Source organism: Pempheris klunzingeri, chromosome 7 (genome assembly GCF_042242105.1).
Source record: "Pempheris klunzingeri isolate RE-2024b chromosome 7, fPemKlu1.hap1, whole genome shotgun sequence".
Classification (NCBI taxonomy): domain Eukaryota; kingdom Metazoa; phylum Chordata; class Actinopteri; order Acropomatiformes; family Pempheridae; genus Pempheris; species Pempheris klunzingeri.
The window spans coordinates 4546162-4573757 of NC_092018.1; the positions used below are offsets into that span (position 1 = coordinate 4546162).

A 27596-nucleotide genomic window follows, 5' to 3' on the forward strand; every position below is an offset into this window, starting at 1 on the left:
CATTTCCTGTGCTCCTAAAATGTCTGATTGTCTAGTATATGTTGCTGACACACGACAAGACTGCCATTTAGAGGTATGATAATTATAAGGAGAACCACAACCACCATCATTTGTGTTTGTGCTCTTAAAGTATGGTCAGAATAACCAATTAAAGTGTTGTGCTCAATTTGCCATAAGCCTCATATATCCTCAACAGAATAGTCTGATGTAAATGGGGTTGAGGCATGCAGGGAAGGATGCTAAAAACTGTGTCACACTGGTCCCATTTTTCTGTTGGTCATTTCCTTGGGCTGTGGGGTCCTCCTTCTGTCTCTGCACATCAGGGTCAGCTCCACTGGCTCAGGAGGCAATAAGGTGCATGGCTCTCCTTTCATCTGGTTTGCCTGACAGATACTCAAGGTCTTTTTGCTTGAATTACGGCTGGATCGGTGAGCTGTAAGTCTCAGGAGAGTGTCACCGACTAGCATAGCATTCCCCCAAGGTGTGTCTCTAGGGCCCTGTGCAGACATGGCATTAACATGTGTCGACAGTGATCTGATCACAAGTGGACACTTCTAAGCACAGGTGTGCTCCTGAGCTATTACACTTTTTTTTAAAAAATGTAACATTTTAAATAATTGTTCACACTCTTTTTTACATCTGTTTGTACAAATGATGTATATATTTACATGCACACATTCTCCGTTCCATATGCACATGCTTTTTAACACCAGGTTTAAACAGATGCACTTGGATCACTTGTGACTGGATGACCCGAGTTGCATGTTAATGCCGGGTCTGAAAAGGGCCTATACGCCAGAAAAGGGCCAGAGAGAGCTCTGGCGTGTTTATGAGGCTGTCAGACTGGTGCCAGGCTTTTACTGTGTCAACACAGCCCTGCTGACAAATGTCAGCCATGATTATTATGATGATGTTAATGTTTTGGAGAGTGAATAGTAAAAACTGCAGCAGTTAAAACTTAACATTAAATAATGGATTAACAGGATTCAGGATTGACCCTGTAATTTGGCTCCTACTGTTATTTAGTGGCCTTTGTGTTTTATAAATACATTTTTTGTAATTTTGACACATACAAATTCCTCTTTCTCATACAGTTTTAATTTTAACTTATTTATTGTGTCCTCCACCGGATGAAGATAACCACTTGTTCAAATGGTGGTTCTTTACAGATATTTCCTTTGTGTTGAGCATGACTGTTCATAATTAGTCTGGGCTGTCAGTGGTAGCCACAGAAGTGTAACAGGAAGTTGGCCGTTTGGATAAGGCCTATGCCAGTTTTGAGCAGAATAATCCTGCCCCTCTGGATTCTGTGTGGTGCTCTTTAAATGCGTGCTCTTCATCTGCTTAAGTATAGTCAGAATAGTACAATTAAAAGTGTTATGTTTGCTTATTTGTGGTGCATCTTAATTTTTAGAACTGGTTTAGGCTGCAACTACAAGCAGTAGATGGAAACATGTTTTTTTCTTTTTAAGCAGAAGTGACACATTTAATGCTGTGATTTTTAGTGCACAATCAGATCACTTCCGCTGAGGTGATTCACTTCAGCTATGGCAGTCCTGCTGTACACAAAGCACGGTCCAACACCTCCGCTGGTGCAGCTGCCTCCATGCTTCACTAAAATCAAAGACAGTATTGGCGACAGGACAGCTTTGCTTGTCAGTGGGTCCATCGTGCATCCAGTTTTGGAGCAGTTTTACCAACACTTACCTTCATTTGCTGCCCATCCTCGTCTTCTCTGTGGGCTTACTTGTTTCAGGCTCATCCCATCAGGTGCAGGATAAAGATGTTCTTATGTAAGAGTCCTGCTGGATAAGTGAGTTTTTGGTTTGGCATTTGCTCATGGTGGGGTTAAGATCTATCTTTCCCAGTGAAGGATGAGAGATTTGTTCGAAGCCTTAGGAAATTCTGCCCGGGAGGCTCAGCGCAAATCCTGTCATGTCTAGCTGAGTTTCGAGGTGGCTGAGTCCTCTGTGTTAAAAGTGATTCCAGGCTTGTGTTGAGCCTGAAGTTATCAGCATCTCAGTGTGGGTCCAGGACTTGAACAGAACAGTAATGGGTTTATGCACAGGTGCAGTTTATGCAGATTGTCAGGATACACCATTACCACACAACAAGGCTCACTCACTGAGCCTTAGTGTTGCAGTCAGTTGCAGCCCCACCCAGTCTGCTCTGACCTACAGCGTGTACTCTGATAAAGCCCAACCTTCTCTCATAAAGGTTTCATATCCAGTGACTGGATCAAGTTTGTCCGGGGTGACTTTTACACGTATTACTCAATCTGGTGTACATAGTTAAGTCTTTTTTTTTTTTCTTCAAATATCTTTAACTTTAGTGAAATTTGTCAGTTTTGGCCACAATGCACAGGATTAATTGTATATTTTCTGAAACTATATCCTAAGTAACGTGATCTTGGCCATATTGGGAAAGAACAAGCCCTGATTTTTTTTTTTTTCCTTCTCCAGAGTGGTTTGTTGTTGCAACAATAACATACAGTATAATATTGAACATTTCCTGCTCTTTGTAGGGCTCAAGGATAGTGTGACTGGGGATCTTTGTGCAGGCCCAGACTGACCTCAAGAATGCGGTGATTGTTTTGTCTTGGCTAGTCACAGTATTGTGGTGATAAAACAACACATCTTATAAAGCTCCCCAGCATAAAACAATGTACTATTCTGCAAATAATTAACAGAGCCACAGTATGTTTTCAATGCTCGTTCTCTATTAAGAATGTGAAAGTCTTGATAGCATTTATGGGGGTTAGTAATTTTATCAATTGAAATGACCCTGTAGATGAATGGATGAATGGAACAAAGGGCTCAGCGTCTTCTTGAACCTACACTGCACTTGATTTGATCAGATTAGATATACTTTATTGATCCCCCATAGGGGGAAATTTACATATTACATTTGATTGGTTATTTTTGTGTTTTTCTGCCATGGAAATATGTGGTGGCTGTCTGGAAATGACACATTTCATTTGAATAGTCCACCAAAATCAGTTTACATATCAGATGAGAAATAAGCCATGCAGTCATGCTTCATTTTATATCTAAGACGCCTAAGTCATTCTTCTCAAGGTCCAGTAGCAGAGAGGCAGCACGTCAGTGCTCTCTAAAAACTCCAAATACAGCGCTGCTTGTTCTCTTCATCATCTCAGCCTCTTCCTGTAGCTCTGATTGGTCTGGCTTGCAGCTGCTCAGCAGTCCTTTGTCAATGGATGTTTTCCAGACTAAAATCTTGTAGAGAAACTTGAGCTATGGCTTAAATACTGTCTGGATTTGCAAGGCAAGGATTATTTCCAAACTCTGAGATGTAACTAGGTTTAACAGTTGTTTGCATTTTTGACATTATGAGTAACCTTTTATGACATTAGTTTGTATTTTTACTGTTGTATTGTGTTTCTTTCCTGGGTTGGTACTTCCCTGATGTTGCTAAGCAGCGTGTCTGTGTTACTAAACATGTCTGGAGACGGATTGAAGTCGACCAAACACTCTGCAATTGCCAGTGGCATAAAGTGATTTTTTTTTTTTTTAAACCATTTACACATCTAACCATGTCTCGTGCTGCTGGAGATTTAATTTACCGTCGCCCTTACCTGTTGCAGCAGACTAGATTAACCATAAAACCAGCATAAAGAGCAGCGTGCCACATTCGTACTCATTGAGTTAAGTAATTTAATACATTTCACATCTTTCACAGCTAAATTCTATGCAGCTACAACACACTTAAGAGGAAAATGATTAAAACTTTGCCTTTGTTTCTTGTGCCCACTTAACTGTTGATGAACCGGCAATAGCCTCACAAGTTGGTTATTGCTTTAGTCCCCCTCTTTTCACGCTCCTTCCCTTTCAGTAAAGAGCACTCAGTTGAGCCAAGAGAACATATGGTTCCATTAGACGACCAGTAGGGACTGGCTCTAATTGACCACATGCAGTGGCCAACGATTTCTAGCCTGTCAGACACTTGACAATCATTCAATTTAAGATATATGCCAAATTCAACTTCTTTTTCCAATCCCATGGAATATTTTTCTTCTATCATATTTTACAGGGTTTTTATTCCATGTTTGCTAAATTGAGTCATGGAAAGAAATGTGAGATGAGGGTGGTCAGCTGAACAGCCACCCTCATGGCGTTCCTAGTCATCGATGAGTATTTTCAGAAAGACCGTGGACCAAATAAATCGTGGCTTGGTTGATTTGGTCAACTGTTGCATGTGGCAAGCTGGCTGAAGTCCCAATCTGTTCTTTAACTGATGTAGCGTTGTCGATTTACCAGGGGAATCGGTAGATCTTTCAAATAACCAAGGGCCTTTTACCACCGCATCTATCACAATAACACCAGCATATTTTGTAGAGGGGAGTTACTACTAAAGGGCCGACACCATCGTGTCTAACCTGTCTGATTCCTAAAGTACACACACTTTACTTTGGATTGCTGGTAGTACATTTCATTCCCAGCCATCAGCGCTGTGGAAGGCTGCCCTCTGTATGTCAATAGGACAGTAACAAAAGAGGAAAGACTTTACGATGTACATAGTACAATAGTATTCACTATTTTACCTGTAAATAAAAGAATTGTGGTCATTCACAGCAGTAAACCCTGCAAACCTGCAATAGCAGAAAGCAGCAGCAGTATTTTGTGCGTGCAAAGCCTCCCCATAGACAGGTAGCTGATTTAGGTGTCTGTTCACATGTAGCTTCTATTCCAGCCTGATTATATGACAAATCCACAGCTCCAAAGATGAGCAAACAAGCCTCACTCCTCATGACAAAGTTGTCCTTGTTGAGCGTTTGCCCCAGGCCACTTTCACATTACTGTAATGAGGAACAACTCTTCTTTTCCCATTTTTGACATTCTTGAAAAGTACTTGTAACTGATTGATGTAAGGGTTTCACAGCAATGACAAAAGGCTGATTCTTGTCTGTTCTGTCAAAGTATCCAATTCTTGCCATCAAAACTTTTAACTAGTATATCTACTAGGATTTCTGGAGACTCTTGGGTGTCAGTCAGTTGCCCTTGGTCAGAGTCAGCCTTTCACGGAGTAATCAAATTCAGTTTCCTAGACAAATGCACTTCTCATCCAGATAAATTCAGAGGATCTTATGTAACTCAGTGAAAACTGGAAAATCTTCAGTTTAAGGAAGATTAACACTTGTTTGCAACTCTTTCATCCAATTTGAGTAAAAATCACCAATAGCGTTTGGAGACCTCAAAACTAAATATGACCTGACGTGTTGTACCGAAGAGCCAGGCCGTTAGGGCACTCCCACATCCCTACAGGAAGAACTTCCTGCTTGTGTTTTGATCTTTGTCCTGTCGGAAACACGCCATACAAGTTTCTCACTCCCTCTCGTTCTCTCCCTTTTTGCTCTGTCTCACTGTCTCTCTTACACACTCACGCATGCACGCGTACACACACACACACACACACACACACACACACACACACAATGGAAAACCACCTCCAAAACATATCCCACATCCTGTGCTGTGATTTTATCACATTGGTGATTCAGGCTGGGAAACGGTTACCATGTGCTGTGTCAAAAAAAAAAAAAAAAAAAAAAAAATATATTTTAAAAAAAGGTTTGATGAGCTTCACCCAGACCACTGAAGACCTTTTGTCTTTCTTTGTCGTAGGTTAGATTGGGCTCTGGTTCTGGTCGTGTTATGTGAAACTGGCCAGCTTTTCATTATCTTTGGAAGTGGTTTGTTTTTGTAAGCACAGCACTTGGACTTGTAGCTTTTGAATGGGCTTGTTTTCCAAAGCTCTCTTTTCTGCCAGCAGATTCTTGTCTTGGTGAAGATTTTAGCTGAACCAGCTACAAAGTCTGTTTTTGTTTGGTTTGGGTATGTCCCATTTTCCTTTGGAAGTGGCTCTTTTTAAGAGCGCCACATATAAAGAGTGTTAATATTTGAGAGATTTTAATATTTGGCACTACTAAAGATGAAAAGGCCCAAATAGGCAGTGGAAGTCATCAAACATGTATGTTTGTTGTTTGAACACATTTTTATCAGTTTTTCTAGGCTATCAATACCTTGTTGGTGTTCTTCAGAATATATTGTCACACACATGCAGACTAAATGCTCATTATGTGATCACAGGGCCAAGGAGAAGTGAGTGTGTGTGTGGGGGGGGGTGCTGGCTTGTTTTTGACTTGAAATGATCTTGTTCTCCACCATCCCCATCCTGTGTACTTGTTATATTGTTACAGAGATTTTTAAACCAGTCACAGATGCCTTCGATTCAACTCTCTCTTAAGTTCATTTGTTCATTCATTCATATGTAAAATCTCTGCTCCTCTCTGCTCTTTGCACAGATATGAGACGAGTTGTACGGCAGAGCAAGTTCCGTCATGTCTTTGGCCATGCGGTGAAGAATGACCAATGTTACGATGATATCCGGGTGTCAAGGGTCACATGGGACAGCGCCCTCTGTTCAGTCAACCCCAAGTTTGTTGCTGTAATTATTGACGCCAGTGGTGGTGGAGCTTTCCTCGTTCTCCCTCTTCACAAGGTAAGTTTATGGTGTGTCATATACGAGTTAATGCCAGCTGGCCTCTAAGACAACTGTATGGTCCCAGATAGGAGATTGCTTTGATATTTGTAGTACAAGTTCATGCCCTTTTTTGATTTTAATGAGCAGGGCAAACTGCACACTGAACCCCACTACTGGTAAAACTTTAAGGATGACAATATTCTCAGTATGTTGTCTTTTATATCTAAAAGCTTCTTTCTGTAGAGTGAAATTAACAATTGTTGATGTTACATTCGTCACCCACAATCTGTCTGCATATTGGCCACCAGGAACACATGGGTGATCAGCAGTGTCTTAATGATCTTGTTTTTTGGTAGTTATGTTGACCAACAGGCCGATCACCATAAGTATTTTGATAGAAAACTGGTTTGAGTGTAATATGCTCTGTCCTTTTTATACTGTGAAAAAGGCTGCATTCAAATGGTGTAACGCTAACCTTTTAAAGGCATTGTGTGTCTTTTTAAGTGCAGACATGCATGTGATGTTTTTGTTACAGATGATTTAAGTGGATCAAATTACGTCTGGATATTTTTAGATGGGGGCTGCTGGGGGGTGGTCTTGATATTGTCCTCACGTTGGTGATGACAAAGGGAAGAAAAGCCATGCTCTCTGAGGCATCTTATTTGGACCGACATGAATGCAAACAGAAAGCACTTAAAAATAGAGTTGAAGTAAAAAAATCTTGATTCCTGTCTTGATGCTTTTTGAGGCTGACTGCCTGTTTCCCATGCGTTGTGTACAGTAAACGATCATTTGCATTGAAGATTGAACCTCTTCCAAACAGGACTGTTGACTCGTCTTGTCATTGTACCTTTGGATTAATGTTTATCAGTGGGATGTTTCACACACCCTCACGTGTACAACAGAAACTACTCCAAAGCCCTGGAGCGAGCGGTCTCATGATTCTTGCCTCCATATAAGGAATCGCAGCTCTCCAACCAGAATTACTTTTGGGTTGGGCAAGACAGCATTTGAAGAGCTTTTAGCCGTAAACAAGCTGGGTGAATCCCTTTTGTTCTAACCTTGCTGTCATAAATGGGCTAATTAAGGTGCCATAGAGGTCAGAATTAATCCAACAAGGGTCTCTGGCATGTGCCCCAGAGAGCCCTTGGGTGCCATTATGTTTGATAGTGGTGCATTGCAGGCTGCTGGTGTTTCTGTTTGGCAGCTCCCAGCAATGGCCAAGTGGCAGGTCCCGACACAGTGAGTGACATAAGTACCGCAATACTGTTGACAGATCTAACCTGGGCCTGTAATTAGTGTACACCAGTGCGCTGCCATGTCATCTGAGAAGACTCTGGCATTGGGGACCGGATCCTTAGGCCTGTCATCACACAGCTTAAACCTCTCAGCGCCTCATTGAATACAGAGCTTGTACTGGAGGTGGGCTACGAGCTCGACTGGTTTCACACTCCTGCTGCTCTCCTTTCTGAGCCTGCGTCTGAATGAGCTGCCCTCTGCATACCATGGCCCAGTACAGTAATGGTGTGTCTGCTGAACAAAGTCTACTTTCACTACTGCACTAAAAGCTGTGAGAGACTGTGGTCTTTATGTGCAGAGCAAACCTCGGGCAATTTCCTCAACTGAGAAATTAAAAAAGGTCCTTGATATTTTATTTTATTTTTTTTTTAGATCTTCCCACATGCAAGCTGGCAGCCTTGACACAAACTAAGCCTTCAGATGTAGCGTTTTCCTCATTTCAACAAGCCGTGCATTGAGACACTGGAACTGAATACCATGTTATTTAAGTTTGTTATAGTTTGCTGTGTGTGTGTATGTTATACTTTGGACAGTGTTACCAGTATATGTTACCACCAAACCAGTTTTACAGCATAGCATGTGAAGAGAGAGCCAGTTGCTGGCATGTTGGAACGACATTAATATTAGATCTTTACGAATGGACATTACCTTTTTGAATTATTTGTTTTTTCTTTTAACATCTGCTTTTGGCATTCATCACCAATTTCATTTTCCTCAAATGGGTATTCTCAAATGAATTTTTTTTTTTTCTGACAAAGCTGGTCCATCTGGAAATCTCAGTATAGCCTCAGCTGGCAGTGCAGGTCTCAAAAGTGGGGCGAGTCTGTTGTTGGAAACAGCATGCCTAGACTGCACTGCAGTGGATCAGTAATTCAGAGCTGCTCTCAGCACCTGAGAACATTTCTAATAGACTGAATGGTTAAATACATTTGTAGGTGGATCAGAAAGCCTTTCCATTTGTTGTGGTGCGGCTGTTCAAAGTGTCTGTCTTTTCGGCCATATATTTATATTTTGCTATTGCTATTTTTTCTTTTACTATTGCTTCTTTTCACTCTCCCTGTTCTATTGTTGCTGCTGTAACATGAGAATTTCCCCCTATGGGAGATCAAATAAAGAAAAGTCTAAAGTCTTACTTTGTGAGCTTTTGCCAGACTCGGCTCTGCTTTGTGGATTAAACTGCTGGATTTAAGGACAGTTGCAGTTTGAATCACCTGGACCTCATTTCATTTTTGTTTCAAGGCCACACATCTCCTAAAAAAACCCCACCCTACCACCCCTCCCCGTCCCTAATGTGAGGGTGCATCTGTCCGGCTAACCCATCTGCCTATGCTGTGTCGCTCCCAGTCTCTGTGGGCAGCCAGCTGCTCAGGGCCTTTGTCCTGCGCTTACTCCCAGAGCAGCCCTTTGTCGTTACCACACTTTGGCTGGGGGGAGGCAGAAGTGTGATGATGCTCCTTCCCCCTTCACAATTAAGCCATATGCAGCCGTGCACTGCCTTTGTTGAAGTGACGCAATAACGGTAGGAGAATGAATTACTGAAATTATAAGCCCTCAAAGAAAGCGTTGTGCTCCCCCTGCTTACATTTCGTCATCAGATTGTGTATCTGGATGGGAAAAGCATCTCTCGGAGTTCAGAGGTTGATGTTGTGGATCTGTGACTTGAGCTGAGGTCTGAAGCACATTTTGAGGACTCAAGTATCGAAGCCATCTCTTTGTGTGACTCAGTAGGGTGAGGTTAGTGCGGCAGGCCGCTGTGACTCAGCACAGCCGAGCGTATTGTTGCTCCCTCCTGTCAGAACACAGGGATTTATAGAGAGGGCATCAGATGTCCAGCTCACCACGTCATTCCCCTGCCTCATGCTCTCAATCTCCCCCTTTCTCTTTCCTAGCAGGATGCCTGCTAATTTATTCCTTGATTTCCATATGAAGGAAGCTGTGGGAGTGAATGCAGCAGCTAGCAAGTGTTCAGTGAAACATTCCTGATAATTCCTCTCTGTTTGCTCTGCATAAGAGAAGGGAAGTCCCAGTGAATCATTACAGTTGCTGTGATTTGTGTTACAGAAATCTGACTTATCCAAGCATGCCAAAAAAAAATCCATGTCAGTCTACCCTGTTTTTAGCTAGTTTATTTTCCATGCAGACTGTTAGTCCCTTTGTGTCAATTGTTAGCACACATACAGCATTGCTTAATGTTGAAGGCATGTCCCACGTTAGTGCTTCAAACGCTGCCTCTGTACAGAAAGGATGATCAGATGTGGAGTGTGTGTTTGATTTGGAATCAATCCCTCAATGCACCATTCATTCAGTGCTCACCCTTTGGTGTTAGTAATCCCTGGGTGTGTGCACAGTGACACAGTATTTCTGTTCTGTCTCAAATACACCAGTTCGGCTGCTAACTAAGCTACGCTCTGTCTTTACAAACAGAAATACACTGGGTGTGCATAATGTCCATGGTCTTTCCCCATACTTTGGTCAGTTTGTGTTCCAAGACCTCTATACTGCTCAGCTGCCTCTGTCTCTGCCGCTTCTGCCGCTCAGTCCTGCTGACTGCAGATTTTACCATATATGGTCATTCACTGCTCCCTGCCTGACAGCCTTCCAAGACCATTTCCTCCCTGCCCCGCCATTGGCTGCTTCATGCAGTGTCGGTACACATGTGAATTCTGGGATAGGCCGAAATGTGAAGAGCGGCCAAGATGAGAGAACTGGGTTGAAGTCAGATGTTGTCTGTATCACTCTGTGTCTCAGTGCCATATTAAAATAATTATTCTAATGTGATGATCACTATGACTGCTGGATTACTGAATAATATTTGTAGTATGATAATATAGAGCTGTGGGCCCTTTGAGGAAAACAGACGTCCTTTAGTTTCCCAGTTTTAGTCATGTGATGCATTTTAAAGTCTACTGCAAATGAGTAATCAATTCATTAATTATGGTTGCATAATCTGGCAGACATAATTAAAAAAAAAAATAAAAATAATAATAATAATTGTGGACAGCCTTAAATATGTTCAAGTTCTTTCTAAAGATATCTTTTCATATGCTCTCTGTTTCTCCAGTTGGTCATTTTTCAGGCCACAGGTGCTGGACTGTATCACAGCATGCACCGGCGAGACAGGAGGATGTGGAGACATCCTTCACAGGGAATACAATATCTACTCTAGATCTAGTGTGGTTTTGAAGAGATGACAGGGCTTGTGTGGATCTAATCACTCCTCTTGTAGACATACTGGAAACACTGATCCCGTCATCAGCCGTCAGCAACTACCGCTTAGACTGAATACACTTTTTTGTTCAGTGGCCTGATCTTGCATTGCAGGAGTGACCTAGATTCACAAGCCCATGTACCAGAATTATAGAGTACCACAGTATACACTACTCACAAAAAGTTGGGATATTTGGCTTTCAGGTGAAATTTCAGGATGAACCACCACCAATACATTTCCTGGTTCAGTTAGAATTGGTATTTTAACAGTCCTCCTCATGCTGTTCACATTCTGACATCATGAGACCAAGACGACACCTAACAGTTGATCAGCAGCACCTCAACACTGGAGGCTTCAAACAGGAAGTCCTCAGACGGAGGTGTTCACTGAGCTTAGAGGGTCACAGAGTGTCATCAGGAGGTTGGAACAGTGATACAGAGACTGGAAGAGTCACAGAGAGGAGAGGAGTGGACGTCCTTTGGCCACATCCCAATTTTACGTTTACCCTCGTTTACCCTCCACTGTTAGATTTTCTTTCAATAAATTGTTTAAGATGGAGAAACTACCATTGGATGCTGATACTAAAATGTCCTACTTTCATGATATAATATCACTGTAGCATTAACTTTTTACATTTTCCATAAATTTCACCTGAAAGTCGAATATCCCTAACTTTTTGTGTACCCTGTATCTGTAGTACGTCTCTGTGAAGCGTATGTCTGCTTTATCTCTTTATCTCCATATAGCTCAGGTTTCCAGGCGTTCAGCGGTCTGCTTCACTGTATTGTTCCTGCCGTATCATACAGATGCAGAGACTTGTAAAAGTGGAAATTTCCATGGAGCTCTGAGCAGCACTGGACAGCATGCAGACCCTTTTAGTGGTGTGCATGTGTGAATCACATGTTGAGCTGCAAGGAGAGGAAGTGTGCAGGCCTCTTGTGTGAATGAAAAGAATGTCCTCTCTTGCCTTGAGGGAATGTTGTTCATCCATTTTTGTTGTGTTTCAGTGCTTTGTATGTATCGCCGTGTGATTCACTCTCATTTTCTGCAAGCTTACTTGTTGCTACGCAACTGGTTGTTTTCTAGGCATCAGACATTCCTGTTGAGGGATACAAATGTCTGTAGAGTAGTTATGGACATGTTGGGTATTCCACTGCTGAGTTTAGCCCGTTGGTGTGGGTGGTTCTTTTTTTTTTTTCACAGTGGTGCAGCTATTTTTATTTATTTATTTTTTCTTGTTCTGGACAAAATCAGTCGCAAGTCTTGCTACGCACGCTACTCATACCTGTAGGCTGGTTGCCTTGGAGATGATTTTCTTGCTTGGTTGGTTTACTCTGTTAGGGCCCATTTTTTTTTAAGAAGTGTTGTGAAAGTGTAATGACAGTCCCATGTAAAACTGTTCACCTGCCAGCCAAGATCTTGATTAATTGTATAAACCGTAGGTCCAATTACAACACTAGAGGAATGTTCTCCAGTCAACAAGTAAAAACATGAAGTAAAATCGATATTTATGACTTATTAAATCAGCTAAATTGGAGGTGATTTTCTTGTTATCTAGTTTGGTTTCTTATATAGTCAAATAATTTGACAAGGATTGGCAGCAGGATTGGATTAACAACATTTTAAAGGAGAATCAGAATTGATCCCTAAAATTGTATTAAGATCAAAGTGAAACAAATCTGTTAAACAAGTTTTTTTTCAGTTTTGTCCTGCATTCTTAAATCCACTTTTATTAGCAGTTGCAAGGATTGCTGTCAGATGTCCTTTGCTGGTGAATCTGTGGCCATTTGACACTAATAGACCTCTTCTAGCAGTCAAATGCAGGTTGAATGTGTTCAGTAGAGCGTGTTATAGGAGCTCCTAATATGAGACTCCTGTCATGTTAATCCCTGGTCATTACTTTCCGAGTCGGAGTCTGCAGCTGTAGTTTCAGTTAAACCACTGAATATTGGCATTACTGCATTACTTAAATTAAGTTTCAGTTTGGTTTGACACCTCTCTCTCGTGCTGTCTTTCTGATTTCAGTTTTCTTTAGTCAGAGTAGGGTGTTACATAAACTTTGTTTTTAAAATGACTGTAACATTAAATCTCCCAAGTGAAATGATTACTGGAGCAGAGTGTTGTCCAAAACGTGTTTGGCTTGATGTGAAAGCAGTTTAAGTAAGTCAATCAAGACCTGTTCTAACCAAATCTAATATATTCAACACATTTTGTAGAGCTCCACTGGTCTCAGGTTTTAGGGAGAACCAAGGCTCCAAACATTAATCAATACTTAAGTAAAAAATGAAGCCATCATTGAGCTCCCAGTTGCCCACCAACAGTTTTACAATTTGAGTGTTTGACATAGCCTCAAGACTACTCATCCCCTGGTGATTAGTCACTGTTACTGTATCTGCCTGTCCTGCGTGACTTCTCTCTCACTTGTGCTGCACAAGTGAGAGAGAAGTCAAATGTCTATTAAAATGTCTCACTTTAAGACAAATACAGACTTGCAAATTAGCTTGAAGCTCTGCTTTTCCAGAGGGCCGGGGGGGGGGGGGTACAACAGGTTGGCACAGGTTGGCACAGGTTGGCACAGGTTCACTCACCTGCACTCCTCTTAAGTGATCCCACTGCAGTGATGCTTGTGTTGGGAGCTACCTTTTGTAAAACTATGTTTTTGTTTTTTTTCCCGTTCGACTATTAATGGGCAACGCTAACCACTGTAGTGACCTAACTTCATGCAAGCTGCGTTCCTGCCTCGTGTATCATGTTATCAGATGTTTATGCAGGCCTGAGGCGAAATCCACTCACTTTGCTCTTCAGACCCTGGAATTTGTAATCATGTATATCAGACACAAACGGCATTAACACCTCAAAGGGTGTTATATTTGACACCTTAGCAGCCCTCCTGCTCTCATTAGTCATGCCCATACCAGAGCTGCCTGGGGCCGAGGTGTGGAATGTGAAGAACGCCTGGCTCTCTGGTCGAACTGCCGCCCTCCTCTGCCCGGCCCGGGCTGATCAGGGGGTCAAGCCCCAGAGCTTAGCTCAGGTCTTATGGGGGTTTTGTGGTTCATTGCTACAAGTCAACCATAGAAGCTCTAATTTATTTACATAGTATAGAATTATTTTGCTTTTGCTAGTCATTGAAAAGGGTTGATGGAAAATAGTGGAAAACTGAGACTAATAAGAGTCTTTATAGCGTGTCCGAACTGGAGTTAACATGTGGGATGTCTCTCTTGGTGTTGAGCTCTAAACACTCACTGCTCCCAGAGGTGGTCTTAATCTTTCTGGGCTCTCTCACCCAGGCATCTGCAAGCTGGGACAGACACAAAACATGAATGTTTGCTCATCAGAAATATTCTGTTTACATAATTGCGTGTATGAACAAGAAAAGTCTTCAATGCTTCATCAACAATGAAGTCAGCTTCTTAACACATTGATTGCTGAGGTTCAGATAAATGAGTTTACTACATTTGTAGTAAACAGTTAGTCGCCTCGCTTTTTATCTATATCTCTTGCAATTATACGACACAGTTATAGATGTCAGTTTAAAGCATGGTTTGCTGAGGACAACATCCACCCATCTGGGTCATAAGCCATCGTAGTGACAGACTAGGGACTACTATAGTAGTACTGCGCCAATTGATGTTGAAACAGTTAAATGACAGAACTGGTTTGACAGTGTTGTTGATAATGATTAGATAAGAGTGATGCGTGTGTTTTGTGGGCGAGCGAGTTTTTAACTTGGCTGAAAATGACTGACTGATAATACTTTGGATATGTTGATGTTGTGAAGATTGTGTGAGGTACTGTACTGTAAAAATAGTGGCATTATTGAAAAAAATTAAGTTAAATGGAAAATGGCTTTAGATCGTCGGCTCGTCTCATCTCCGTGATCAGTTTGCTCTTTGTCAGACTTGTTCCTGTTGCTACACCTGGTCATCAGTCTTCCTGTTTTACATCCTGTCCCCACTGTCTTCAGGAAATCATGTGCAGGAAAACTCTGAAGTCCTCTGTAATGTACTGTCTACTGTCTATATCTGTACTGTATGAGATAAAATTAACATGCACGGATATCTATGTGTCCAATATTTCGCGTTTTGTGATCCACTAAATAAAACTTGGGATTTAAAGTAGACGCTGCTGCAGAGACGTGGTCACCAGTCTCATATTTAATGACAATGTTATCTTATACCAGACGGTGGTTCATAGATCCCAACTGACAGCAGTGTCAAAGTCTGCTTTCTTTACGCTCAGCTTCAGGGTATTTTTCAGGGTGTGTTCAGCAGTCACGGTAAGGTTTAGACAAGATCTTGTGATTTTCACACACACACACACACAGAGTTCATTCTCACATACACTGGACTTTGATCACTAAACTTGGAGTTGGAGTATGTGTCACAGTCCAACTCTGTATCAGTCAGGTGACTGCGTGGTTACAGGTCCTATATTTTCATATAGCACAGAGTCACTCTTTTATTTGTATGGGTGTCCAGCCATTGTAGGACTGTAGTAACCCAGTGAACCAATGCCTCTGTCCAATCTCACAGAGATATGATTTGTGTTATTCAGAGATATCAGCCACACCCCTGTGGAAGTGCACTGTAATAGCAGCCAACTTTAAGTGCCCACTGCTAGGCTGACAAGAGCAGACATACCTGGCCAACTTGACACTCATAACCTGGACTGAGCTGTCCCTCTAAGGCCCCGGCCACCATCCTCTACTAGCCTTTGGGTTTTTGTTTCTCACCCTGTTTGTTGCCAAAATTCAAAAATATTTGAGTCACCCTGTCAGAAATGTGTGTCCCACAACCACACGTCAGGTTAGTTTAATCCAAACTTTCTCCAGTTAAACAGTTGATGTTAACATGATCTGTTTGCTACAAAAGCCATTTTCTGCTTTCAAATTCAGTACAGAGTCCTTGTGTGCTGCAGACAGTGAATGGCACTAAGAGGCTAACGGGCCATTATTTATACCGATCTCTGTATTTCTCTCTCTGACAGGTCTGTGCCTTTGAAAGCTTTAAGCCACTTGTAATCACTTGGCTACAAAAGCCATAATGTACAGTTTGGGATAATCCTGGTCTCTTTAAACTTTTAGACTGTCATTTTATTCATACCAGTAGCCCTTCCTTTCGTAGCCAGGACTCGCTGACTTCAGTAACATGCAGTTTTTGTGCTAGTTCACGCCACTGCTGCTTTACAACTGGGATGTAATTTAGCTTTTTGTTAAACAGGTTTTGAATATAATGCTGCGAGTGAATGCTGGTGTACTCATTGGTGTCCACACTGGATGGAGGCCAAGTGGGAGAAGACACGACTCAGAAGTTTGTTTTTTCTTGGTTACAAAAAAAAAAAGATAAATAGCTTCCAGCAGCCACTAAAGAAACTGAAACAATTGCATAACATGCAGCTGCAAGTAAAGGTGTACCGGGGGTAAAACTCATCTGCATTCTCAGCTGATGTCCAGTGCAGGCCTTCTTCTCAGTCAAAAAGATGTCATTTTGCTTATGGAAACTCGAACTGTGTTTGCAGTAAACTGTCACTGTAAATTCTATGAGCACGCCGTTTGTACATTTTGTACTTCATACACGGTACGAGAGGTACTCTATTATTTGCTTTATCATTAGTAATGGCTTCGAGTTGCGGTTGCTTAAGGTTTAAGTCCAGTTTTGGTTGTGCAGTTGTTAGATTTAGTAGCTCTCTCAAGCCATTATTGTTTCTATTCCATTATAATGGCAGAATAGCTGTGAGCAGTGAGTGATTCTTCTTTTTGTATTAGGGATGCCATCATGCTTAAAATAGGGCTGCTGCAGCAGGACTCTTTTCTCAGCAAGTGACATCATCTCTCCGGCCCTGTGGTGGTACTTGCAGTCAGCAGCAGGCTAGGGTGTGCCTCAGGCAGCCATCCACTACAGCATGGGTTTTGCTGGGGTCACCTCACCATGTAGAGAGAGCACCTGGCTCTCCTGGCTCAGTGCTCAGAGGTCAAGTCCACCTTCAGGCTGATTTCAGGAGGATAGAGGATGATGAACAGTATAAATGAAGGTGCTTGTGTATGTGTGTTTGTGTGCATTAGAAATTCATCCAGTCCATTAGTTGTCTAAGTAGGTTATGTAAAGGGACAGTTTAGTGTTGGATTCAGAGTTGCCATTTTAAAGTAAGGACATGCTTTGGAAAAACGAAGTATCTGTTGGCATGCGTCTACTGTATAATGACATCACCACTTATAACTTTCTTTAATTACGATGGGTGGTCCAACAGAGGCTAAATCTAATCTCAGTTTGCCTCTGTGTAGCACCAATAAAAGTGTAGCTTCTTATTTGGCTGGTGATTCTCTGGCCTTAAGCAGTCGAGTTTGTTCGTCTCTGTGCCCATAATTTATTAATCAGACATGTAAGGAGCCTCAAAATGTGGATTTTAATGTTCAAAATGTGTGCTCGTCTACAGTGCTTGGCTGGAGTTTTTGTGGGACTGGGATTTCCACTCACATCTGAAGAAAATTTCTAACCCCACACAGTTCATAAAGTGCTCTCACCCAACTGGGGTGAAATGTGGGTAAAAATGGTTTGTTGTGAAATCAAATCCTAAACGGCTCATTTTCCGTATAACATGATCTGTCTTCAAACATTTTGAGCTATGATTGTGCAGGAGGTTTGTTCTGGTTTCTTTAAATACACTTTGTTTATTAGTTTATTCTTATTAAATGACTTTGCAAGGCTCAAATTGAAAATTAAATTAAATAGAATTCAATTGAAGAGGTCAGCAACATTTTTTTTTTTTTTTTTCAATGTATTTTAGACATGCATTAAATTCTGCCTGGTTGCCCTCAGCTCTCATTCTCTGTACATGTAGTTTCATGAATGAATCTGTTAAAATGTCGTGCGTGTGTGATCTTAATTTTGCAGGTGAGATTCAGGATTACACTGTAATTGTTCTGTTCAGCATGGACAATGCTCTCTAAGCAGGACCAGACTAAGACTAATCTCATTACTCTGTTGTTTATCTTTGTCTTAACAGACGGGACGCATTGACAAATCCTACCCCACCGTGTGTGGTCACACAGGTCCGGTGTTAGACATTGACTGGTGCCCCCACAATGATCAGGTCATCGCCAGTGGCTCTGAGGACTGCACAGTGATGGTAAGGTTTGCCTCCCCTTTACACCTGAACTCAGACCTTTTTGATTGCTCACATTCTTGAGATGATAGGTGACAAGAGAATACATGCTTTTATTGCGAAAGCCCGAGCTGTTCTAACACAGGGGTGGCTGCAGATCTTACCCTCTGGATTAGATTAGGCTCAAATATGTGTTGTAGGAATAAGAGCTGGGGAATGATGTAGCTGTTTATTGAGCTGAGGTCACTGACTTTTTTTTTTTTTTTTTTGAGACTGTAGTTGTACTTTTCTCCATATGTCCTTATTTGGGCTGTGAAACGCTAGCAGTTAACGCCTGTTTGTGTTTGCTACTACCATTTCCTCACCTGAAAGTCCTGACTTCCTGTTAAACCCACTCTGAATCACTGCCATATTTATTTCATGTTTACAGAAGTATGAGCCATGAAAAGAGGAACCATTGATGGTTCCTCTCTTCATGGTATTTGACTTTGAATATCAAATTTAAGAGTTCACTGCCTAAACAGGCTCTCTGTGATGTTTTGTTAAGATTAGATGGGAGTGGGCGGTATATCTGGTGTGCTTACAGCAGACTGTACGACGAGTGCTGCTGTTAATGTTGGCAGTGCCACTGATTGCCTGTTTAAAAAATGTGAGCATAGGGTATCCTGAAACAAGCCAATATTAGCATGCTAAGAAAGGAGACAAATGCTACAGAAGTAGCTCTAAACAATGGGGGGGGAAATGGGATGCCTCAGCCATAATTTGGCCTTTGGTGAATAGAATATGCAGTTGTTGCCAGAGACGGTATATAACGGCAACCTTTTTATCACCAAACATGTCCATAAGTACAAAGGCTTTTCCCCAGAATGCCTTTTGACACAAGTAACTTTACTACATAAAAGTAGTTTGAAGGTGATGGCAAAACACTACATAATAACCCGCAAACATTTAATCCAAAACAAAATCCTGTTGTACAGCAGCTGAGAAGGTGGAGCACATCTGACTGTACATCCCAGCTGTCAATAAATCATATGACTTTGTTGGCAACTGAATTGTTGGTCACTACTGCCCCCCTCAGGCACCTTTTGGTAGCTACCATTTGTTGGCGTCCTCTGTGCAGTGGTACATCTGGTAGTTTGGGGTTGATGGATTCACAATGAAGTCATTCATCATTTTGTCAAATGCAAAATGCTAAATCCTGTCCTGTTCATGTCCTCCACAGGTGTGGCAGATTCCTGAGAATGGCCTCGTCACTTCCATGTCTGATCCAGTGGTGGTGCTGGAGGGCCACTCCAAGCGTGTTGGCATCATCACATGGCACCCAACAGCACGCAACATCCTTCTTAGCGCAGGTAAGACTTCCCTGTCTGTAAAGCTTCAAATCAACGCTTCAGTTATTCTCAGGGTTAGCCTTCGAAAGTTGCTGAAATTTAATTTGAACACAGTTCTTCAAGCTATAACATCTCATCTTGATGGCAGCTTAGACAAAATATTGCGTGTGACTTAATTGTGCTTCTATCCTGCTCACCATTACTTCACACTGTTGTCAGGTTGTGACAACCAGGTCATCATCTGGAACGTGGGCACAGGAGAGGCTATGATCACCTTGGACGACATGCACCCTGATGTCATTTACAGTGTGTGCTGGAACCGCAACGGTAGCCTCATCTGCACCTCCTGCAAGGACAAGTCCATCCGCATCATCGACCCCCGCAAGGAGGCCATTGTTGCTGTAAGCAGTCTTCAAAGATTTCTTTGTTGTGACATTTTATTGTATCTGCAGTAGCTGTAGGTGCACTGAAATGTGGTTGGTGTAGGGACACCGGAGCAGGAACCCTTTCTAAATGAAGAGCCTACGCTGTTGAACAATAGTCATATATAAAGACATCAACATAGGAATTACAATTAAGTACAAGTTGACCAGTGTCGTAGGATTAGCAGTAAGAAACATAAGTAAAGTGAACAGACTGAACTGGCAGACAAGTGCTAACTAGTGTAAACTATACTTCACAGGAGAGGGAGAAGGCACATGAGGGCACTCGACCCATGAGGGCCATTTTCCTTTCTGATGGCAACGTTCTCACCACAGGGTTCAGTCGCATGAGTGAGAGACAGCTAGCGCTCTGGAACACGGTAAGTTCATCAGTTTAGTGATTGTGGGTTTTACATTGCGCACGACTGCAAAATTCAATTTATGTAAGCTGTGAAGGTCTTGAACTTGCAATGCTTGTTTTCTACCTCATTCTTTAGATTATTCTGAGAGAAATGAAACAATACATGCATGTTAAATACAAAAGCCACATTCATAACTTTTGAATACAATGATGTAGCAACAGAAAAAAGCAGCTGTTAGCCAAAGTGGTTGTGTTCTTTTAGTAGCTGTGAGTAATGTAGCAGTTTCTCCAATATACTCCAAATAATAACTCCAATACTTGGATTTATCATTGTTTTTTTGTTTTTTTTCTTCAGCAAAACCTGGAGGAGCCCATGACTGTTAATGAGATGGACACCAGCAACGGCGTGCTCTTACCCTTCTATGACCCAGACACTAACGTTGTCTACCTCTGTGGGAAGGTATTATTCTAACAGTGCAAAATTGGAAGCCTAAATTTGATTTACATATAGCTGAAAATGGAAATAAAACGGATCTTTTTTTTTTTTTATTGACAGGGCGACAGCAGCATCCGTTTCTTTGAAATCACAGATGAGGCTCCATATGTTCACTACCTCAACACCTTCACCACCAAGGAGCCCCAGAGGGGCATGGGCTACATGCCCAAGAGGGGCCTTGACGTCAACAAGTGTGAAATTGCGAGGTAAGCTAAGCTAAGATGGATGACTAGTCGTCATCTCCAACACCAGAATTCACTTTGACTTTTGATGTTGGTCAAAGTGGTCTAATCTGGAGTTCATAGCTTCGCCACTAGGAGGCAGAGCGTAACCATGACATAACTTCTAATCTCTAAACAATTCTGAAAGCCTGTCTGTTGCCTTTGTTGTTTGATAATTCATTGAAGTGTTTGTAATTGGTTTGAATTTGTACGTTTCCAGGTTCTATAAACTGCACGAAAGGAAGTGTGAGCCTGTTGTGATGACTGTACCTAGAAAGGTGAGTCCTCATCCCAAGTGACCACTTAGCACAGTTACCAGACCTTTAATCTGCTTGTTGAAGCCAAGTGAGGCCTTGTCTTACAAATATCCAGGTTGGAGAGTTTTCCTCACAGCTTGTCACTCTGTCCCTCCCCTTCAGTCGGACCTGTTCCAGGACGACTTGTACCCAGACACAGCTGGACCTGACCCTGTCCTGGAGGCTGAGGAGTGGTTTGAAGGGAAGAATGGAGACCCCATCCTCATCTCCCTCAAGAACGGCTACGTCCCGCTCAAGAATCGCGAATTCAAGGTTGTCAAAAAGTGCAATTTGGACAACATGGTGACCAAGACCTCTGAGAACTCAAGCCCTGCCAACAAGTCTGCCTCCCCAACTCCATCGATTGTGAGTATTTGTCCTTTCTGATAAATGTAGTGCAGAATACATTAAACAGTCGTAGGAGAGATGGGCAGCTCTGACATGCATCTCACTGTCTTTAAAGATTCATGGTGGACTGCAACTAAAAATAGTTCTCATCATCATTATAATCTGCCAACTATTGTGACGTCTTGGACTATTGGTCGGACAAAACAAGGATATTCAGTTTATTGTCATAGGGGGCAAAGCAAAGCAGCAAATCCCTACAACTAAGAAGCTAGAATGAGGGAAAGTTTGGCTATTTTGTTTTATTTTTGTTGATTGATGAACTGTTTCAGCTCTACACTGCTAGAAGATATTGGCAAGTCTATGAGGACATGTCAGCTTTTTACGCTGTTTTATTTACACTGTGTTCATTTAGAAAAATAATAGTCTAAGAACAAGTCGTCTGCCACGATCCACCACCAAATAAATCCCTCACATGAGGAGGATAATGAAACCGTTAATACTAATATAATTCCTAGTCTTACCACTTAGATAAAACTGTGAGTCAGTAGATATCATCGTCTGTTATCCTGAGTCAAGTTAAAGCCCCTCGTCAGTGCCTTCATGTCTTTTGCTGGGCTTCACAGTGTTAAGCAGACAAATTGTATGTGTTCAAAGCAGGGCAGATTGCTGGTTGTCTTCTTCATGAGGTGGTTTGTAGATGTTGTTCAGCCCACTCTCTGACCCACAAACTGAGGGGTCTGCTGCCGCTCTGGGCGCCTGCTCCCGGGCGTCCTGCCGCACCTCACCCACAACACAGCCACCCGCCCGGGACCCAGCCCATGTGTGTCTCTCTGGAGTCCTGCTCTGTAATCACAGCCCACTGGGCTCCAGCGCTGGCGAAACATGTTAACCCCCAGAGTACCAGACCCTACCGCCTGGCATATACAGTATAATCCAAGACTATAGGTAGCGGTGTTGGGACAGGAAATGTCTTGGACACTGGTTCAGATGTGACTGTGCTGCTGTGTTTGTTTCATTGTCATGGTCTTTTTCTGTCTCCCACAGAAATCTGAAGCCAAGCTGGAGGAGATCTTGAAAGAAGTCAAATCCCTCAAGGACCTGGTCAGCAGTCAGGAGAAGCGAATCATCACACTTGAAGAGCAAATGTCCAAAATTGCCATTTAGGGACCCTTTACCCAACCCGCTACAATTCAGGACGTTCCATTGGCTGGGGGGTGGGCGGGACCAGTCACTGCCTATCTCAATGACAGTGTTTCGTCTGAGGCCTGCCTAGCAACGATCCCTAGCAACATTCCAGATGAACTTTTTCTTAGCCAGCCCCCGACCCTCACTTTAACACAGGTGGAATAAGGACGTGTGGCAAATTTAGCAGAAAATACTCTCACTTTTTGGTGACAAAATTATGTGGCAGTCATTTTTTTTTTAATTTTGTCTACTTGCATAAAAAGAGGTCTTCTATATTCTTTTGCATTTTAAAAATATGACCAAGAAAACTCAAGTGTCAATAGTCCCCATTTACCACTGCAAACCCCGATATTTGAAGTATCAGTGTTTAATCTTACCATAGCCCTAAATTAATAATGTTGCCAAATTAGACATTTTGTTTACACCCCCTTAACAGTATTTCTTTCTCTCTTTGTGGGAGGATTCAAAATGCAAACAGGAAAGCTCAGTGCAGTAGACTGGTTATATAAGGAGGATAATCTCATCAATAATTTACAATGAAATTAAACTAATTTAAATAAATTGCATAGTCATGCAAGGAAGACTGAAATCTCTGTAATTAGGAGGAAACAATTCTGATTGAAGACACATTTAGCTGCCACAGTCTTCACCAAATACACCAAGACATTACAGAAATGACAAAGCTGCACAAACTAACTCCTGCTCTCTGTCGTTTCTTCTCGTTCCTGCTGCTTCCTGTCATTCTGACTGTGATCAACAGTCCATGTAAACATGCATTCCTGTCTCTCTTGCTTCATTAACATTCACTATGTGCTTTTTGAAGAAAACGACACATTCCACAGATCTCATTGGCAGTTTCGTGATGTGGGGAAAAAACGACTTCTGTAAAGTTCCTCTTTCTGTAAACACTCTACTGTAGTGACTCATTTACACTGGTTGGTTGTCATTGTGACATTTCTGTGCTGCTCATGAAAAACTTGTGGATTTTCAACCTCAGCTCTTTTGTTTTTGTGAGAGGTTCAGCCACCAACCTCTGTGTTGGGTATCCACGGGTTTGGTTTTGCCCAACACACAAGTGCAGTCAAGTATTGTGGGATTATTTTTTGTCTCCCGTCCTTTGCGTTGTATGCCATCTCAGACCTGTACAAACAAAATGGGAATATATATGAAATGACACCAAGTAATCACACGTTGACTTGACTGCTCAAAACCAACTGGTGATAAAACTGGAGATTGCTACAGAAACTGTTCATGATCGACTTTAAAGGCCCAGATTGTGTGTGTGAATATGTGCCTCATGTCTTTGGTCTTTTGGGTACCCGTCACTATGAATATTCCTGCTTTGTTTCTTATTTTTGGAGGGGAGGGGGGTGTTGCGAAATGGACTCACAGTAGAGTGTCTAAGACTGGCCTCTAACTTTGATGAATTGAATAGCCGGGTTATTGCTTCACTGTTAATTTCAGCCTGTTTCTTGTTCCAGCTGTGCTTATATCCCTCTTAGCACTTCCACTTCTTGGTTTTTTTTAAAGGTTATTTCTCAGATGCCCCTATCCAGTGTAGTTATTACGAAATCAAGGAACCATTGAACTGTCCGGTCTGAGCTGCATCGATCAGACCGCTATGATTTAAAAAGAAAAAAAGAAAAAAAAACTCTTCCTGATGTTTTAGATGTGCTTCCCAGTGGGAGGCTGAGACGGGTAATGGTTCAGTCTGTTGTTTGCCTTTAATATTTGTTACCACTGTAAAGACCTGAAAGTGCCATAGAGGTGACCACAGAAGTGTTTGCAGGGGACTATTGTGAGAGTAGATGTGTGTAGTAAGTGGAAGAGTTGATTGGTGCCCGGATTTAAAACCACTTTGAGGTGCTATCCTTAGTGCAAACGCTATGTTCAAAGGACCCTGTTCCGAAAGTACTGTATGTCAGCCTGCTGGGCGACATCGAAAAGTCCTGCCAGTTCATCCCACGATACACCAGGCAGCATTACTGCACCTAAAAAGCATTGTGCCCCTGGCATTTTGACACTTTCCACCTCGGTACGGGTATTCAAAACATCTTGAGAAATGATGTCAAACCGAGGCGCTGTCGGCTGAACGCACAGCCTTAAAAGTCACCGCGGCTTCAATATGCAGTTTGAGCAGCGAGTCGTAGAATATTAGTTGCAAGAAATCTATAGAGTGCTACAGAAATGTGGGTCTGATGCAAATTGTACTGCCCCATCTTGTATATCAGACGGCCACTCTATGGATTCTTTATAGCACTGTTGGCACGAGAGCTAAGTTTTGAGGAGTAGTAGTGAATAGCGATCCAAAGGGACTCTGTAGGTTGGAGAAATGTGCAGTTGAAAGATAGATATGTTTGTAATTAAGGTCTAGAGAAATGAGTGAAAGCTGTGTAAATAACATGACCGTATTTTTCTTTTCTTTTTTTTTTTTTCTTTTAATTATTTCATTTTGGTTTTGTGGTTGTGCTGAAGAGGGTCTTCGTATGGGAGGTGGGTTTTAAATGTTTCCCCTAGTCTGTGTTCCCTGCACCTTGCCATAATGCATCATGAGAAAAGCAGAGCCTCTGTTGCGTTGGAGGTCTTATGAATATCGAGAAAGAAAATCTGATGTAAACGAACCGAGATGAAACCTCGTGTGGAGGTCTGCTCAGCATTTTTGTTCATTATTCTTGCTTCAAGTATCAAACATTGATTATAAGGAAAAATAATAAAGAATTTTTAAAATGGACTCATTGTACAGTTTTGAATTGGAAATGTAATGATTTGCTTGTGTCTTCTTTTAACATTTGTCTAATATTTGTCTACTGGCTGCAGGGAAACGACTACACACATAATGAAAGGAGTGAACAGTTGCCTGAATTTGAAGCTTTTTGTGGTCTGCAGTACAAAGACAAGATCCCTAGTAGACAGTACCAGTCAAAGGCTTGTACACACCTTCTCATTCAATGATTTAAAAAAATATATCTATTTTGATTATATTATAGTATCAAAGACAAACTATGCAGGAACACATGGAATTATGTAGTAAATGAAAATCAGAATATATTTTAGATTCCTCAAAGTAACCTTTTGATTTGATGACAGCTTTGCACACTTGGTATTCTCTCAATTAGCTTCATGAGGTCGTCACCTGAAATGTTTTTCAATTAACAAAATGCTCCTTGTCAAGAGTTAATTTATGGAAGTTCTTGCCCAGTTAATGTTTGAGACCATCAGATGTGTTGTGCCAAGGTGAACAGTCCTATTCGACTGCTGATCTAATCCATATTCCGGCAAGACCCTCTCAACTAAGTAAAGAGAAACGACAGTCCGTCAATTATTCAAGACATGAAGGTCAGGCTTTGCTGGTGATACCGCTGGTGGTGATTTATTCAAAATTCAAGGCACACCTGACCAGCATGGCTACCACAGCATTCTGCAGTGACAATGAGCCCAAACACCTGCTGCGGTGGTATTTACAACAACGTGTGACACAAAGTAATTAATCGCAATAGAATCCGTGTCTCTAGTTTTCTTTACTGCATCCAAAACCTGGAAGAACTGCTACCTTGTTCACACTTACGGTAAACCCTCAAACTGACCAGATATAATACCAACATCTCAGACCGGCTGTCAAAATAACTGAATGAAATAAGAAAGGAGGCATGAGCAGCCTTAAATAGACACCCTGTATCCAGAGATAAGTGCCTCCATGACCAAGACCATGAAGTTTATATGTTCACCCTGTACATGTGTTTTGCAATGAAAGGGGTGCTTTCTCTCTGCGCCAATCTTGTATGCCCTGTAGAGACAGGCTGTAATCAACTGGGACTTAATTAGAGAGGACTCGGTGGGAGGCAGAGGAGTCTTGGGACTCGCCCCGCCAAGTACAGAAATACCCATTTCCCTACAACATGGGACGGATGGACCAACTGCAATGTCTTTGCACTGAGATTTAAAAAGCACAATGCTCAGTTTATGCTATGAATGATTCATCACACATTGTGGCAAATCACTCTTTCAAGCAAAATAAACCCCCTGTTTTAAGACACTTCAGCATTGCTCCATGTCTGAGAAAAAGTCACTTGGTGCAGAATCACGTCTACATGACTGTGTCCCTCTATCCAGAAAAATGTTTACGTTAAAGAAATAAAAAAAAAAGTTCAATCCCAAACCCCAGAAGTGCAGGAGGATGAAGAAGACGGGGAGGCTGGGAAGAGGGAGGAGAAGCTGAAAATAGAGGGATGGATCATCATTTTGCAGGGAGCAGACTTTTTAGAGCTCAGTAAAAAACGCAGCAGGGAGGGCGGATGCTTGGAAACCCTTTTTCACTTTCCTCTCATTGCTTTGTCTCCCCTTTATTTCCCTCTCTGTCTCCAGCTCTGCCGTGTGCTGCTCAGAAGATAAACCCAGGATAACACATTCTGTAAGTATGTATTTAGATGTGTTGTGTATTAAAAGTAGGTGCTATTAACAAAGAAAAAGAAAAAAAGTACAGTCATTGATTTTAATGATTTTTGGACAGTCTGTGAGTCCAAACTGACAACATGCTGAGTAAAGTTTCAAATGTTAAAAGTTATTTAGTAAAACTGTGGGATGTAACCAAGTACATTTACTCAAGTACTTAAGTGTAATTTTAAGATACTTGACTTGAGTATTTCCATTTGATGGTATTTTGTATTTTGTTACATTTATTTGATAGCAACTGCTTCTTCACAGATTCAAATCCTTCACACAATAAAGTATGGTGCATTGTTACATATTAAACCACACAGCGGTTAACAGGTAGTTAAGATGTTCAACTCAAATCAACACCACAACCATTTAATTTAGCATAGCAAG

At 41.8% G+C, this 27596-nt stretch overlaps 1 protein-coding gene across 1 annotated transcript in view; it reads left to right on the forward strand.

Moving 5' to 3' along the window:
* coro1ca (coronin, actin binding protein, 1Ca) overlaps positions 1–25503 on the forward strand; it is a 31476-nt gene extending 5973 nt beyond the window's left edge. The window contains exons 2-11 of the mRNA XM_070833250.1: positions 6323–6519; positions 18014–18136; positions 19335–19464; positions 19663–19844; positions 20126–20245; positions 20582–20686; positions 20783–20928; positions 21164–21221; positions 21363–21605; positions 22632–25503. Of these exons, the coding sequence (XP_070689351.1) occupies positions 6325–6519; positions 18014–18136; positions 19335–19464; positions 19663–19844; positions 20126–20245; positions 20582–20686; positions 20783–20928; positions 21164–21221; positions 21363–21605; positions 22632–22751 (1422 nt within the window). The 5' untranslated portion in view covers positions 6323–6324 and the 3' untranslated portion in view covers positions 22752–25503. The remainder of the gene's footprint in view (positions 1–6322; positions 6520–18013; positions 18137–19334; positions 19465–19662; positions 19845–20125; positions 20246–20581; positions 20687–20782; positions 20929–21163; positions 21222–21362; positions 21606–22631) is intronic.
* Positions 25504–27596: the final 2093 nt, after the last annotated feature.